The 17,234-nt window shown below is 48.4% G+C and overlaps 1 protein-coding gene across 3 annotated transcripts in view; it reads right to left on the reverse strand.

Annotated features, from left to right (window-relative positions):
• CRACDL (CRACD like) overlaps nucleotides 1-17,234 on the reverse strand; it is a 144,238-nt gene that overhangs the window by 98,846 nt on the left and 28,158 nt on the right. The window contains exons 2-3 of one of the 3 annotated variants that reach the window (XM_054475681.2): nucleotides 11,900-12,050; nucleotides 6,037-6,138 (exon numbers count right to left, since the gene is read on the reverse strand). The exons of 1 other annotated variant lie outside the window; for it this stretch is intronic. In XM_054475681.2, the coding sequence (XP_054331656.1) occupies nucleotides 6,037-6,068 (32 nt within the window). In that variant the 5' untranslated portion in view covers nucleotides 6,069-6,138; nucleotides 11,900-12,050. The remainder of the gene's footprint in view (nucleotides 1-6,036; nucleotides 6,139-11,899; nucleotides 12,051-17,234) is intronic. One more of the 3 variants, XM_054475684.2, reaches the window with a different exon arrangement.

Raw genomic sequence — 17,234 nt, forward strand, 5'->3', positions numbered from 1 at the left:
TCCAGCTTGGGTGACAGAGGGCAACTCCGTCTCAAAAAAAAAAAAAAAAAAATCCAAACTTTGGAGCTTTTTGGGTTTCAGAATTTTGGATTTGGGATGGTCAACCTGTAATGGGTACATGGTTTCTTTTTGGGGTAATGAAATTGTTCTGGAATTAGATAGTATTGACGGTTCACAACCTTGTTTGGGGATATGTTAATTATATCTCAATTATTTTAAAAGTAGGGAGGAGGAAATGAAACAATAGCAATCAAGGACAGTTATAACAATGTAAATCCTGGATATTTTTTTCTTTCTTATTTGGTCAAGTTGAACATAATTTGGAAGGCTGTATACAAATCATAAGCCCTTTACATTTTTTGTCCTAAAAGTATGTGACTTTCTATTTTATTTATTTCAAATCTTTTCTACATGGTGAAAGCTTTCAATAAAGTTGAAAGGCATGAGTCAGACTAGGAGGAAGTATATATAACATATACAATAAAGGGTGTCTGCGTGACTGTATCCATCCTTGATTTATAAAGAGGTCCTATAAAGCAGTATGAAAAATGGCAAAAATTCAATTGAAAAGCAGGCAAAGGACATGTAAAAACAATTCACATGATAGCAAATTCAAAATGGGCAATCCTACTGAAAACTAAATGTAACAATCAGACTCCTGGAAATTTAAGAAGGTAGACACTACTCAACTGGCAGAGTATGAGAAATAGGCATGCCAATATACTGCTTGTAGGAGTAAAAAAAATCATATACCTTTCTTGGACAGCCATTTGGCAATTTCTATCAAAATCTTAAATGTACTCATCCTTTGACCAGGCAATTCCACCTCTGGGAATTTATTCTACAGAAATATTCACAGGGGCAAATGTAGATAAATGAATAAATACATTCCCTGCAGTCAGGTTTGTATTAAAAAATTATACATATCATAAATATTCCTTGGTAAGAGAATGATTAGCTACTAAAGGGTAGCTAAAAGAAATGAGGTAGATCTATTTATGGACATAGAAGTATCTATAAAATATATTGTAAATTAACAAAAAAATGACCTGAGCAGGCTGGGCGTGGTGGCTCACGTCTGTAATCCCAGCACTTTAGAAGGTTGAGGTGGGCGGATCACTTGAGGTAAGGAGTTCGAGTCCAGACAGTCAACATAGTGAAACCCCATCTCTACTAAAAATACAAAAATTAGCTGGGCGTGGCGGCAGGCACCTGTAGTCCCAACTACTCTGGAGGCTGAGGCAGGAGAATCTCTTTAACCCAGAAAGCAGAGGTTGCAGTGAGCCAAGATCGCACCACTGCACTCCAGCCTGGGCGAAAGAGTGAGGCTCAGTCTCAAAAAAAAAAAAAAAAATGAAATAAAATAAAATTTTTTTTAAATGATCTGAGGAAAATATGCATATATATAGTATGATTTTATTTTTGTGAAAAAACCCTACACCCTAATATGCATATTACATATATGTAAATGTAGCCAGTGATAGACCCAGCTGGACTCCTTACAGTGAAAGCAGAAACCCACTGCACTCTTCCTCACACTCTTACTAAACTCACTCTGTGGCCCTGCTCTGCCAGTCCCAGGGACCTCAGCCACAGATTTTTTTGGTCTCTCTGATACCTGGGCCTGGCCTCTCCACCACCAGCTCACAAACCCCTGGCCAGCTCCTGTGTGGGGAGCCCACACCGTGACATCACCCCTTGCAGGAGCATCTTCGGCTCAGAAAGGCCCTTCCCAGGTGCCCTCAGCCTCCAGGCAGAGCAGCAGGGAGCAGGGCACAGGGAGGGAAATGGGCTCCCTGCACCATCCTCCAAGGTAATCCTCTCCACCTGAAAGTGCACCTCTGTAGCAGGCTGGAGGTCACTAGAGCCAATCTGCCTTCACCACACCATGGGACAAGGAGCTGTCTGGTGCTACTAAACTGTCCTCAGTCAAGAGCAGAGAAGGAACCCTTTTTTTTTTTTTTTTTAAGACGGAGTCTCACTCTATCGCCCAGGCTGGAGTGCAGTGATGCCATCTCGGTTCACTACAAGCTCCGTCTCCTGGGTTCACGCCATTCTCCTGCCTCAGCCTCCCGAGTAGCTGGGATTACAGGCATCCACCACCATGCCTGGTTAATTTTTTTATTTTTTAGTAGAGACGGGTTTCAACATGTTAGCCAGGATGGTCTCGATCTCCTGACCTCGTGATCTGCCTGCCTCGGCCTCCTGAAGTGCTGGGATTACAGGCATGAGCCACCGCGCCCCACCTGACGGAGCCCTATTTTCATATCCTGCTGTGTAAACATATCAAAAAGATCTGGAAGGATACACAAGGGCTTTATCTCTGGGGAAGGGATTATATCTTTTTACTTCTATTGCTTCTGTAGTGTATTTTCCCCCAATTACTCATGTAATTAAACGATAATTAAAAAGAAAGAAGTCTCCCACGTCTATTTCTGTCCCCCTCATTTTGAACAGGTTGTCTTTTACTGAGGAAATCCATGCCATCAGGGGTAGTCCAGTCAGGGCATAAGAATCAGCAAATACTTATGATCACATCCACCCGAACGCCCGTGCACCGCATAATGGAGACCCCGGGTGCCACCCCCAGAGGCTCTTACTGAATTCACTGGGCATGGGCGTGGGCATCAGGCTGTGTTCAAGCTCCCCAGGAGATTCCGAGGGGCAGCCAGGGTCAAGAAGCAATGGGCTTGCTCCTCTCAACAGGGCCCAGAGCACACTCAGCTACTCCGTGCCTGCACTCACCTCCCCTACACACCACTTCCTCTTCCTCCGCCAGTGGCGCTAGCTATATAGTTCGAATCAGCAATGCTTCTGCTTAAGCTTTGATTCAAGACACTGCTTTCCAAGTGGAAAGTGATATTTTAGGTATAGGGGGAGGGAAAGAAGAGTGGGAAGAGGGTGAGAACACCCTCTCCCATCACATCTCCATAAATGATTTGGCTGCGAAGTCACCCTGAAGGAGAGAGATGGCTCAGGAGAGGCCACATGAGGAAGAGTGGCAATGTGAATTAGCGCACAGAAGCAACAACACAACCACACCACATAAAAGCAGCACGAACCTGACAGGCTGGGCAGAGTGGCCATATAAAATAGCCGGAGATGTGATTTCCCAAGGTACAATGGAAAATCCTCGGAGTTACCTAAAGTCACGCACAGAGGGGTGCGGGGCGGGCCCTCCTGGCCCAGCACTGGTGAGTGGGTGGCAATCTGTGTAGTGAGAGAAGTGAGGCCAATATATTTATATATACGCAATGAGAAAACAGGCAAGAAACCGTGTGGGGAAAGAAGCTCTGTGAACCTTCTCCAACAGCGTCAACTCCTCAGCCTCTGTCCTCTCTCTGGATGGCATCTGGAGATCATGCCCCATGGTTTAACACACTTATTTTCAAGTATGTCAACAGTTATGATCTCCCTAAGCAGAATGTAAGCAAATCCGAAGACAGAGACCTGCACCTAGATGTCACTCATTACATTCCTGTTGGTGGCTGTGCATGGTGGCTCACGTCTCAGCACTTTGGGAGGCAGAGGTGGGAGGATTACCTGAGCTCAGGAGTTCAGGACCAGCCTTGGCAACATAGCAAGATCTCAACTTTACAAAAAAAAAAAAAAAAATTAAAAATTTAGCCAGGTGTGGTGACATGCACCTGCGGTCTAGCTACTCAGGAGGCTGAGGCTGGAGGATCACTTGAGCCTGGGAGATTGAGGCTTCAGTGGTCCATGATCATACCACTGCACTCCAGCCTAGGCAACAGAGGAGATCCTGTCTTAAAAAAAAACAAAAAAATTCCTGTTGGTGGCTGGCTCTGGAATCCCACAGATGCCTCTGTCCATTCATCAGAAAATTTGTCCTCAGCAGCTTCTAGCTACAAGCACCATGCTAGGTGCCTAGGATACAATAGTGACAACAGAGGGAGGGCCCTGATGGCAAAGATCTTATAGCCTAGATCTAGAATTATGATGCACACAGTGGGGCAGGTGCTGGGATAGAAGGATTGGTGGTTTTGAGGGCAGGAAGGACGGACGCTCAGCTTGGAAGACAGAACTAGGCTGAAGTTGGACAGATGAAAGGAAAACATGCCAGACAAATACGGTGCGTGGGAAGGAGGGAAAGAACAGGGAAGGCGAGATTCCAGGTCCAGGGAATGGCAGATGAAAAGGCCCGGAGGCAGGGGGAAGCACAACCTGCTCAAGGCCCTGGAAGAAATTCAGTATCACTGAGGTTTTGAGAGCTGGATTTGGGTGGGGAAGGGAACTAAGTAGAGGGGACTAGATGATTCCAGAACATTACACCATGCTAAGGTGTTTGGATTCTATTCTAAAGGTAATTAAAGCACGGCAAGATTTCCGTCAGAGGATCTCATGATCAAATTCAAGTGTGAGGAAGATCCATCCCCTTGGTTACAGGGCTGCTATGGTCTGAATGTTTGTGTCCCCTCAAAATTCCTGTGTTGAAGTCTTAACCCCAAGCTGATGGCTTTAGGTGGTGGTGCCTCTGAGAGGTGATTAGGTCATGGGGCTGGGGCCTTCATGAATAAGATAAAAGAGAACCCAGAGAGCTCGCTTGCCCCTTCCACCATAAGAGGACACAGCAGGAAGGTGCTACCTACGAACCAGAAAGTGGATTCTCACCAGACACTGAATCTGTTGGCGCCTTGATCTAGGACTTCCGGCCTCCAGGACTGTGAGCAAACAATCTCCAGAAGTCTGTTACACCAACTCAAATGGACTAAGACGGGCAGAACTGGGAGTGGGGGGCTGTGGCAGGAGGGCTGGCTGGTGGCATGGGACAGGAGGAGTAGGCCAATTTGAGGACAGAATACACAGGACATGGTGCCTGAAGCTACGCCAGCAAGTGAGGAGAAGACACGGCAAGCATGCATCCAGGTTTCACATGTGGGCATGCGAGTGCATGGTGGAGTCCCTCGCTGAGACAAGACACAGCTGTGCTGGGGAGAGTTTTGGACACATGCATGACTTCAGACAAGAAAATATTTCAGAGGAATAAATCAAGAGCTGAACAAGAATAACTCTTCTAAATTCATCAATTTCATATAAACAAACACATTCATATAAATAGTCTCAAAAGGAAGTAAATCCTGAGAGTGGCCCAAAAAAATCCACCCAAAGCTGTGCCCTACATTCATCTTAAGGGGCAAGTCTGGGGCAGAGCTGCAAACTCCACAATCTTTTATGCAGCAGAGGAAACCAGACTGTGACCTTCAGGGAGTCCTGACAGCTGCTGTCGGCAGAATGATTGACACTCACCACACGGAAGTGAGCCCTAGGCTGGGGATGTGTTTAAACCTCAGCACAGAACAAACACCCTGCGTCTGGAGGGAGGGCTGGGGTCTGAGCCTGTCGTCAGTGACTACCAAGCTTGTCCAGTCTATCTTATTTTGTTGTTGTTGTTCTGTTTTGTTTTCTTTTAGGCTTTTAGCAGCCTGAAGCCATGGTTTTTAGTTTCTGCCTCTAGTGATAAGTGGAAAAGAGGGATGAGGAAGGGGCTTTACTAGACCAGCCAGAAATAGAAACTAAGAACCCATGACAGTACTCTCTCTCCTGTGGACACCCCTGGCGGGCATTGCTTACCCTTCTGGAAATATTTTGCGTTATTTCTAAAGGATCGCACCATAAATCAGACTTGGGTTTGGCATACAAGTCCATGGGTTTTGACACACATGTAGAGTCATGTAGCCACCAGCACAGTCAGGATGCAGAGTTGCCCCATCACCACCCCACCCCTAAAATCCTCCCCCATGCTGCTCCTTTATAGCCACACACTCTTCCCCGCTGGCAACCACTGATCTGTTCTCCGTCACGATCGTTCTGTCTCTTCGAGAATGTCACAAAAATGGAATCGTACAGTATGTAACATTTTGAGACTGGCTTCTTTCACAAAGTGTGATGCTTTTGAGCTTCATCCAAGCTGTTGCATGTACCGGTGGTTTGTTCCTTTTACCCTTCTGGTATTAAACGTGAAGGCACTGACAGCATCGCTAAATATATATTTGCCTTGCTCCTCTTAGCACCTACCTTTTATCTTGCACGGACGCCAAAGAAATCATCTCAGTCACAGGTGTCCTAATCTCAGCACACCAGATTCATAACACGGAGTATGCAGAAAATCAGTAACTTCTGCTGAAACAGATGAGCAAAACACCAAAACCTTGAAGGTTTCATAACTTTTTCTGGTCACTTTAGATTCCTAAAGTAGGGATGTTCCATGTAATCCAATGAAAGGAGAAAAAATTAACCTTCATTTTCATTATTTACAAACCTAACTTGGGAGATATAGTTAAGACTCAAGTTATAGTTTTTCCTTACCATTCCCACAAAAATAGGAGGGGACTAGAGGTGCATATAATCATGGGTTCAGCTGTTCACAGACTTTTGAGATAGAAGGCAACTCTGGATAATATCCTTGTTTGACAATGTATCCAGCAAACATTTACTGGATGCCTGCCTGTGCACAGCACAGTACTAAAAACAGAGACGGGGTGCAGCTCCTGCCCTCCAGGCGGACAGTCCCAGGAGATCCCAGCTGCGGAGCCCACTGTGAGGTTCAGCAGCTGGCTTATTACTGCCCTCTCTGCACCTTGCTTAGGTTCCATTAAAATCCTGATGCTCCCCAAGCTTTCACCACTAATGTGTGGGTCAAGGAGCCTCAATGCAGCTGGGGAGGCTGCTAAGGGATTCACAGGTTGTCACGTATAATCCAAAATGGCGAATTCATAATAACGAATCAAGAGTTAGTTATATTAGGCTCTAGCAACTCTAAAGGTCAAGATACAAAGAAGATGAAATCCGCTGAAGGAAAATTCTCTGTTGGTCACTTGACTGGAATGTGAATGTGAGGCTTAACTGTCAGACAGTATTTCACAAATAAAAGAGAAAAAGCAGCAATGATCAGTACTCGAGAGAAGAGCCATGGGCAAGCCAGGTTGGTATGCAATGTGGGGGCCTCAAAGAGGTCACCTTGCTAAGTGCATGGGGAGAGAAGACATGCCCGCAGTAAAAGCCTCAAAGCATGGTGTCATGTGACGAGTGACAAATGTGAGGCCTAGAAGAGAAATGTCACAGAAGTTCAAAAAATGGAGGGCCAGGGTGGCCAGCCAGCTCTTAGCATCACAAGTCAGGTAAGGCACACCTCCAGCCCCGTTACCTGGTCACAGTGAGCATGCTCGGGGCCAGGGCACGTGCACCAGAGTCAGATGGGCTTGCGGGAGCTGAGTCTGACCTCCTCGGCCTGCCCTCGTCTGCCCAGACTCACAGCATCTGCCTGTGGCTCCCACATTGTCCAGAGCTCAGCAGGGCCCACGAGGCCCTGAGCGTCTTTCTGACAGCATGGAGAAAAACTGAGCCGTTGTGCGGATGAGGAAGGGAGGCCACGTGTCCCGTCACTGTGTGCCTCAAAGGTGAGTGCAACAGAGCAGCCGCCACCGCTGTGCTTAAGCAGCGTAAAGGCCGACCTGTTCTCATGCCTAGAACAGCAAGAGCCTATTTCAAAGAAGATAATATTTTTTTTCCTTAAATAGAAGATGAATGCACTTATTTCTGCCAGAAGGTAATCTTCTTCCAAAAGGGGGAAGACAGGCTGAAATCCAGACAGGAGTCACAATTCACAGCCTCCTTTTTTTGTAACTGAAAAATCCCCAGTGATAGTTCATGGCTACCAGGCCTCCCTAAAGTCAAGATGCCAGCAACACACCCTCTGGTTTGTCAAATCAAACAGGGACCTGAACATGAACAAGCTGACATGTCTGGGATGTGCCCCTCCCACCCCACCATCATGCAAACCAGACCATTCCCCAGACTCCAGTGAAGCAATTCCCTGCAGCCACTCCTCTGCCAGCCTGCGGGCTGCTGGGTCACACAAAGGGGTGACACAAGAGCTCTTAACCTTAGACGTTAAGCCTTTTAAAAATGTACAAATATGTAATAAGCACCCAAGTGACAAAGATACACAAGAGTCCTCATAGGACCTCGTAGTCAGTGGAAGAGCAGACATAGACAGTTGAAGGAGTCTCCATGAGAAAGAGAAAAATGTTCTCAGGGTAGGCAGGAGCAGGTGCCAAGTGGACATCCCAGAGGCTGTGATCCCATGTGTGTGGAACACCTAGGACTGCAGTTGAGCCTGAAGGACAGTGAGGGAATGGCCCCACAGGCAAGGGGAGTGCCCGAGCAGGGGGCACTCATGGCAAAGAGCAAGATGTGCTCAGCAGTCAGAGGGGCCCAGTGACACTGGAGTGAAAAAAAAAGGCGTCTGTGGAGGAAATGAGGGAAAAGGGCTGAAAGGCCAGGGCGGCCTGATGGTGGAGGTCTGAGGCTGACACCATAAGAAGTATGTCTGAGAAGTCTTAGCTCAGTGGGGAGGCAGGTGGACAGAGGCTCAGTAGCAGGGAAGGCAGGGGAACGGAGGCTCAGTGGGAGGGGAGGCAGGGGGATGGAGGCTCAGTGGGAGGAGTGCCCTGGTACCCCTGTGGCAGAGCCAGGCCACAAAACCCACCCAGCAACCACACCTCCAATACCCTCCTCCTCTGGCTTTTCAAAGGAGTCTGGGGGACTAGATGAGAAAAAGAACAGGGGTGGGAGTAGGGCCTGTCCACTCTGTGTGCACATGTGTGTGCGTGTGTGTGGGCGTGCGCATGTGTGCGTGCAGGTGTGTGTGCATGCGTGTGTGTGGAGGGTGGTGAGCTGTTTAGTAAAGTACTGTTTGTCAGCTCCTTGGTCCCAAGAGATGGAGAAAAACAGGCTTCTCAAGAGCACTAAGCACCCTCCTTCCATCCTGACTTGGCACCCTGAAAATGACGCAAGGGCCCAAGCCCAGCCAGGGAGCAATCTGGCCACTCCACTCCACAGCCTCGTTGGGCAGAGCAGATCAGTCACAGGAAACAGAGACTCCAGTGTGGCTGCGGGAGGGTGCCTCACCTGTGAAGGAGAAGGTCACCCGGCTCCACCTTCTATGATGGTGCCAGGAGGCAGGTGAAGGAAGTCAAGCTCCAGAGGAAGGAGTGCTGAGCCCTTCTCCTCACTTAGGACAGAAAGCGATTCTGCAAGCAATGGGGTTGGTGCACAGGGTCAAGCCTGTAAAGGCACGTGGCTCTGCCAACCCTGAGTTTTTCCCTTGGCTCCACTACTTAGAGTACCATGACCTTGGACAGGTTCTGCAACCCCTCTCATCTGTGAAATGGGCTCATCCCTCTTTGCAGGGTTGTTGAGAGTTAAATGCTGATGTGTTGGCACAGAGCCTGGCCATAGAAAGGGCTCAATAAATGGTGACCATTTTGACCATGATGGGCCACTGAGCCTCTGCCACAGTGGGAAAGTTGCCAGCATGACACAATAGGACCTCTGGTTTTAGTTCCCACCAAGATCTGCCCAACCCAGCGCTTGGGAGAACCCTGATCTTCTATATACAGATCACAGGGCATGGCACAAACCTCAGTCCCAGGGCTCCCCCCATCCAGAGCTCAGAGCCCTGAAGGGCGGAGCAGATGTCCTGGGTGGCCAGCCCACGTGGCCTGAGGCCCTAACCAACAAGCAAACTGGGGGCCGCAGGTGGACAGCACAGGCCACAGGGCTTCTTATCCTGGATGTGTGACGGGACTTCACACAAAGGTCACATCAGACCACAGGGCCTGCAGTTCTCAAGAAATCCTATGTCTTCTCAAAGTCCTGAATCACAAAAGAGACAGTCTAGAGTCTCCAATTTATACTCTGGGATAGGGCCTCTTTGTTAGAGTCCGGAATCTGGGGTCAGAATGAGCAAAATTGAGTGAACCCCCACTGGGTGTGCATCAAGTGACCTGGTGCCAGTGAGTATTAACAAGTGACCTGGTGCTGGTGAGTATTAACAGCAAGTGACCTGGTGCTGGTGAGTATTAACAACAGCTTGCCGGGAACACACTGCGCCCAGCTGGCTGCACATCAGGATCAAACACAGCCCCTCCCCAGGAACTCGCGAGCCGGGCGAAGCAGTAACACAGGAACACAAGAGAAGCTGCGAACAAAGGCGGGCGCAATGAAGTCTGGACACCAACCGAGAAAGCGGGATGTCATAGATGGAAGAGACCCTCATGCCAGGACAGTCAGAAAAGGCCATTCTCCACTGTAAAACGTCCCAAAGGTCTGCAAAGGGAACAGCTAGGGCTAGCGACTCTGACACCGACTGAACCTAAACTGTGACTTGGAAACAGCTTGCAAATGAGATTTATAGGTCAGGGCAGCCCATATGGCACAAGGGAAGAATGTCATCAATGAAAGGAGGCAGGACAGGTGTAGTCATGGACATGAGTGGGCTCGCCTCTCTCAGTGCTGCCAGTCCTGTGCTGAAGGGGTCTCCGGCAGCCTTCACCCCTGCTCTGCCTGCACGGCCCCGAGTCAGGCCTCCGGAGAAGGCACGTGATGACCCTGCCTCTCAGCCAGGAAACATAATCCTTCCGCTAAGACGGGATCAAGACCTTTCCCTTGAGGACTCCAGCCACGCCAGCAAACGATCTGATCAATATGAAGTGGGCTCCCTGAGTGTGTGGGGTGCCTGAGTGTGGGGGTGTCAGGGACTCCTGAGCAGTGGACACAGGCGTTCTGGTCTTTGGAGCAGATGTATCCCCTCTCCCAATTCATAAACCAGGCTTCTGGCTTTCAAAGTAGTTTAAGATGAGCGTGGGTGGGGATCGCTGGCTACTGCCAGGGCCTGACCATCCCTCCAGCTGGAGGGAAGGGTCTGTAGGACCGAGGGCCCTGTGCTAGCTAGGCCTCTCCTCACTGGGTAAACTCTCAGAACTTGCCACGGCCCAGCCTCCCTGACCTCTGGGGACCCTGAGTCACCCCCGATCTCAGTATTCCAGGCTCAAGTCACCTCTTCATCCAGAAGACATCCTGGCCCACAGGTCTTCTCTCCCAAGGTAGGCAAAGAAGCCCCAGAAAACATGCCCCCACGTTTACTACCTCTACTTAGGAAAACGGACAGACTGTCCTAGAGCCTACGACCAGCTTTTACCACTCCCGCTAGGAAGCTTCGCATCCTGAGATGGAAACACCCTTCCCCTTGGGGTGCACCCCCAGGGCCACGCTAGCACACTCTCCCAACCGCACAGCAGCAGGCGGGGGACCCTCACCCCTATGACCCGAGTGCTCCTGCCCATTTGCTGTGGGGATGGGATCAGCCTCTGCTCCTTAGGAGACCTAACCTCAATGATGCAGAAGCCCGCGGAGAGCTCACTTCTCCGAGCCCCGGGGCTTCACATGAACTGGCAGATTCAGCACCTTGATCAAAACAGCCTGAAGCCACGAGGAGCTCCCTTCGGGCCTCAGCTTTCCTCACTGCTGCACAGACTCATGGCAAGGCTCACACCGAGTGAGTTCACTGCTCCATCCCTGGGGGCACACGGACCATGATCGGGGGTGCTGAGGGACCCGCTGTCTTAAATTTGCCAAAAGCCCACCTTCAAGACACATCGCTTGTAAAAATTCCCTGATTTCAAACCCATTTTGTTTTGCCCCATGCCTAAAAATCTCACTAAGAAAAAAATAAGGGAGTCCTCTAACTGTTTCTCACTTAGGCATAAGAGCGGACATCGCCTTCACTTCACTCTGTGAAATAATTCCACCTTGCGGAAGAAACCACATCTCAGTGGGCCTGTGGAGGAGACAGACGCTTTGAACTACTGCAAACACTTAAATCAAGGAATAATTCTTTTTCCTAATGTGCCAATATACCAATGATGAAACCATTTGCATCTGATTAACCCCAAACTCTGAGACTGCACTAGTATTCTCACAAGCTTCCCCCTCTAATTGCCCTTGAAGTTAGTCTCAGTAGTCATTTTTAAGTCAGATGCGTCACCAAATTATGAAGAAAAAAATATTCTTTCCAGGATCATCCTTCAACACGCACATGCGTCCACGTGCATACACACGAGTGTGGTCCTGCGATTAAGAAACGCTGCTGCATTCAGAAGTCCTGCTCTCCCGGCCCTCAGTCTGGGTGACGCTCCTTTGTCTGATCTCTGGCATGTCCCCTAGCTGCTCGGTGCCCAGAAAGACATCTGCAAAACATAGGGACACAGCCTCATGTAAGAGAGCCCTGAGCCACTTTCATCCCAGGTGTCATCGATACTTGGAGTTCCCGTCAGCCTCAAACGCTGTGACAACACGGTAAAATGATCCCTAGAGATCATTTGTTATACAAACAGAAGGAACACTGAGAGGTCAGACGCTGAACACAAAACAGTGTGATCGAGGGGCCCACTTTCCACGCACCCTCCACTGAGCTATTGCAATCCCTTTCCTTACTTAGGTACACCCTCATTGTCCTTTCCTCGGGAACAGATCTCCAGGAAGCTCCCCACTGCAGTTACCACGGCATCACAGTCGCCATGTGACTCTCTGTCCCAGCCACACACCCCATCATTCATTCAGTACAGGAAGTCTCTCCATGGGAGCCCTCCAGCAGAGAACCGGCCTTGCCGTTTGAAGACCTGGATCCTTGTCCCTGATGAGCCACCACACATGGGAATGGCCTTGGGAAACCCAAGTGATTGTTCTCAGCCTGCTTCTTCATCTGAGCAGATGAAGACGTCATTTTTTCTTATCCAGTTTGAGGATCCAATTAGATACTGCACATGAATGCCCAGCCTTCCAGGTGACAATGGACCCATGAGTGTTTATTGACTCAATTTTCATTCGAGAAGAACAAAGCCACCTTTATTTTAATTGATTTCGTTTCATTCAAGAACAAAGCCACATGGGCCCCCTCACTGCTCAATTTGTTTTATTGTGTCTCTATGTTTATGAAGAATATTGGTTTGTAATTTCTTTTCCTTTTTAAAACAATCATGGTTATACCTGCTGATATAGTTTGGATATTTTGTCCCCTACCCAATCTCATGTTGAAATGCAACCCCCAGTGTTGGAGATGGGGCTTGGTGGGAAGCCTTCTGGTCACGTGGGTGGATCCCTCCTGAATGCTTTGGTGTCTTCCCCGTAGTAATGAGTTCATGCTAGATCTGGCTATTTAAGAGAGGCTGGGCCCGGCCGGGCGCGGTGGCTCAAGCCTGTAATCCCAGCACTTTGGGAGGCCGAGGCAGGCGGATCACGAGGTCAGGAGATCCAGACCGTCCTGGCTAACACAGTGAAACCCCGTCTCTACTAAAAATACAAAAATTTAGCTGGGCATAGTGGCAGGTGCCTGTAGTCCCAGCTACTCGGGAGGCTGAGGCAGGAGAATGGCGTCAACCCGGGAGGCGGAGCTTGCAGTGAGCCGAGATTGTGCCACTGCTCTCCAGCCTGGGCGACAGAGCCAGACTCCGTCTCAAAAAAAAAAAAAAAAAAAAAAAGAAAAGAAAAAAAGAGAGGCTGGGCCCTCACCTCCCTCTCTCTTGCTGCCTCTCTTGCCATGCGACATGCTGACTCCCCCTGCCTTCCACCATGCTTGGAAGCTTCCTGAGGCCCTCACCGGAAGCAGATGCCAGCACCACATTCCCTGTAGTCTGCAGAACCATGAGTCAAATAAACCTCTTTGCTTTATAAATTACTAAGTCTCAGATATTCTTTTATAACAACTTTTAAAAACTCTTTGCTTTTTGAGTTACCCAGTCTCAGGTATTCTTTTATAACAACACAAATGGACTAACACGCTGACCTCAAACTTATCTGGGAAGTGTTACTCCCTCCTCTGCGAAAGATTTAGTCTAAGACTGGTGTTACCTCATTTTTTTTTTTTTTTTTTTTGAGACAGAGTCTTGTTCTGTTATCCAGGCTAGAGTGCAGTGGCACGATCTCTGCTCCATCTCCTGGATTCAAGTGATCCTCCTGCCTCATCCTCCCGAGTACCTGGGATAACAGGCACATGCCACCATGCCCAGCTAATTTTTGTATTTTTAGTAGAGACAGGGTTTCGCCATGTTGGCCAGGCTGGTCTCGAACTCCTGACCTCAGGTGATCTTCCCGCTTCGACCAACCAAAGTGCTGGGATTACAGGCGTGAGTCACCATGCCCGGCCTAGGTGTGATTTTTTTTTAAGTTTACCCTGCTAGGGGTTCCCTGAAATTCTAGAATCTGTAGGTTGATATTTTTTTCATCAAATTTGGAGAAATTTCCTCAAATATTTTTTGGCCCCAATCTCTCTCTCATCTCCTAAATTCCAATTGCACGTGTTGGGCTATTTGATATTATCTCTCATATGTCACTAAGGCTCTGCTAATTTCTTTTCAGTGTTTCGTCACTCTGTGACTCAGTTTGAATGGTTTTTATTGATCTGCCTTCAAGCTCACTGACATTTTCTTCTGCCAGTGTCCAAACTGCTCTTAGATCCATCCAGTGAATTCTTTTTCTTTTTTCTTTTCTTTTCTTTTTTTTTTTTTTTTTGAGACAGAGTCTCGCTCTGTCATCAGGCTGGAGTGCAGTGGCGCAATCTCGGCTCACTGCAACCTCCACCTCCCCGGTTCAAGCAATTCTCCTGCCTCAGCCTCCTGAGTAGCTGGGACTACAGGCGCATGCCACCATGCCAGGCTAATTTTTGTATTTTTAGTACAGACGGGGTTTTGCCATGTTGATCAGGCTGGTCTCAAACTCCTGACCTCAGGTGATCCGCCTGCCTCGGCCTCCCAAAGTGCTGGGATTACAGGCGTGAGCCATCGCACCTGGCCATCCATCCAGTGAATTCTTCATTTGAGACAGTATATATTCTAGCTTGGGAATTACCATTTGGTTGTTTCTTAAATTGCCACTTCTCTGCTGAAATTCCTATTTGTGCACTCACTGTGTTTGTATGGGTTGGTATTTATTGACCTTTTCTCTTTGTTATTAGTCTCATTGTCCTGCCTGTCTAGTGATTTTTTTAATTGTATGCTGGATATTGCAGATAATAATTTGTTTGAAGAGTGCTGAGTTTTATTCTGGCAGAGACTTAGTTGACTGGCATAGCATCTGGATCCTAACAAGGCTTGTTTTTAGGTTTTGTTACGGAGAGTTTAGCATGGTCTTGGGGCTAGAGCAATCTTACTCCTAACGTATGACATTTCTGTGATCTCGGATTCAATGTTCAAGGTGCTCCGTAAGGTCTCCTCACTCTAGCAGATTGGAACTCTAAGTGTTGGCCAGGTGCAGTGGCTCACAACTGTAATCCCAGCACTTTAGGAGGCCGAGGTGGGTTGATCACCTGAGGTTGGGAGATCAAGACCAGCCTGGCCAACATGGTGAAACCCTTTCTTTACTAAAAATACAAAAATTAGCTGGGCATGGTGGTGGGCACCTATAATCCCAGCTACTCAGGAGGCTGAGGCAGGAGAATCGCTTGAACCCAGGAGGCGGAGGTTGCAGTGAGCCAAGATCGCGCCATTGCACTGCAGCCTAGGCGACAACAGCGAAACTCCATCTCAGGAAACAAAACAAAACAAAACAAAACAAAAACTCTTAGTCTCCCAGCACAATGTGACTGTGTGACTTCCAGGTTGTGTTTAGCTCACCATCCTCCCCACAATATCCTGCCCAGTAGTTGTTCTCTGCCGAGCCTCAAAGAGTCATTCCCTGTGCAAATGCAGCTTAGCATTTGGCCAAGACTCAAGATCACTTTGAAGACTTCTGAAGTCCCTTCTCTGCTCAGAACCCTCCTCTCCACTACCCTCCCCACAAGTTCCAGCTGCCTGCACTCTGATCTCTGTTTCTTGTGCTCAGCTCTCTGGTGGCCTCTGCTTCCCTTGTACCTTGGTTTTGAAGGCACTCTCAGACAGAAAGCCAGAGTGAATGTGGGGCTTGACTCACATGCTTCCAGTTGGACCAAAGACCTGCACTGAGTGTTGTTCCATTCTCGAAAACAGTTCCTTCATGCATTCTGTCCAATATCACAATTGCTTGGGAAAGAAGAGTAAGTCCAATATTTATTATTCCATCATGTCTGGGATTGGAAGTCTGATTACATTTTAAAAGGTGACTCTAGTTGCTGCATAGAAGAGACTGCCAGGTGAACTACATACACTAAGACCAGATGAAAAAGGATGATGAGGGAGTATTTCTCGAAGCAGAAGTCCTAATGTTTCTGCACGTGTTAAACATCTCTGCAAATTTTGCAGCCCATCAGGAGTAAAACATGTACCTTCAATAAACCCATGGGAATAGAAGGCCAGTTTTCATCTCCGACGTCAGGTAGAACATGCAGTTTTGAAGCTGGAATGGGAGGATCTAACCTCATGGGTTTTCTGGCCTAGCCCAGCCACTCTGTAGCAGGAGCTGCCAGTGCCCTGGAGCTCCTTTCATGTTCAAAGCTGTAACCAGTGGACGGACTGGCTGTCTCATCTGGGAGGCAAGCCACAAGAACAGAAGAGCCTAAATGTGTGGCCTAGAGAGCTCCGAGGTTACCCTCAGGTAGGGCATCTCTTCCAGACAATTCCAAAATCTCAGCTGTGGGACAGGAATGGGTCCCACACTGCCTCTCTTGCAGATGCCGTTCCATGTCAACCCTCCAGCAAAAGTTATTTACCTGGCAAATGCCTGCCCTGTCCCTGCAGTGAGGAGTCTGGCAAGGGAGAGGCTAGCCATCCTTCCTGGCCATACAGCTGGATGGCTCCACAGTTTCTCCCATCCCACAGTCTGTGGACAGCCCGTCGACCCAACAGCTTGGAAGTGAACAGAAAGATTTTATCAGCCCAAACAAAAACCCAAAGCCAAACTCACTCTATTACTGCAAATGCCTATCAGGCAGATAAACTCCATTAAGGTCTGTCCCCTCCCTTCCCTGGTACAAGCTGCCACTTGCCCTGGACAACAGACCAAGGCTGGGGTTTCCAAGGTGGCTTACAGTCCAATGACCTTCCCCTCTCTGGTGTTGCCTCCATCAGTGGTGCAACAACATTCAGAGTCTACCGAAGGCTGGGACCTACACTTGGGAAGTGGAGTGAGCCTCACAATTTCCACTAAAAGTCCATCTGTACAGAAATAAATTTCATTCATATCTCATCTGTTTTCTCTCAGCCTAGCCTGAGTCCCTATATTTATTTGTATCAGTAAATTTGCACAGCCAGAATAATCCTAAAGGTTCAGAGGTCTACACACGGAAAAAGCCCACTGCCCCAAACTTGTCTCGCCCAGCCCTGTGTTTAAAAGCTTCATGCAAACACTGAGAGTACAGGATGTATAAATGCGTCCTGAGTTTAAGCCTCACACAGTGAATCAGCATCTCAGCAGCTCTGCTTCCTCTGAGACTCTGGGGAGGTTTTTCCAGTGAAAATTCAGAA

The sequence above is a fragment of the Pongo pygmaeus genome, chromosome 12 (genome assembly GCF_028885625.2).
Source record: "Pongo pygmaeus isolate AG05252 chromosome 12, NHGRI_mPonPyg2-v2.0_pri, whole genome shotgun sequence".
Lineage (NCBI taxonomy): Eukaryota > Metazoa > Chordata > Mammalia > Primates > Hominidae > Pongo > Pongo pygmaeus.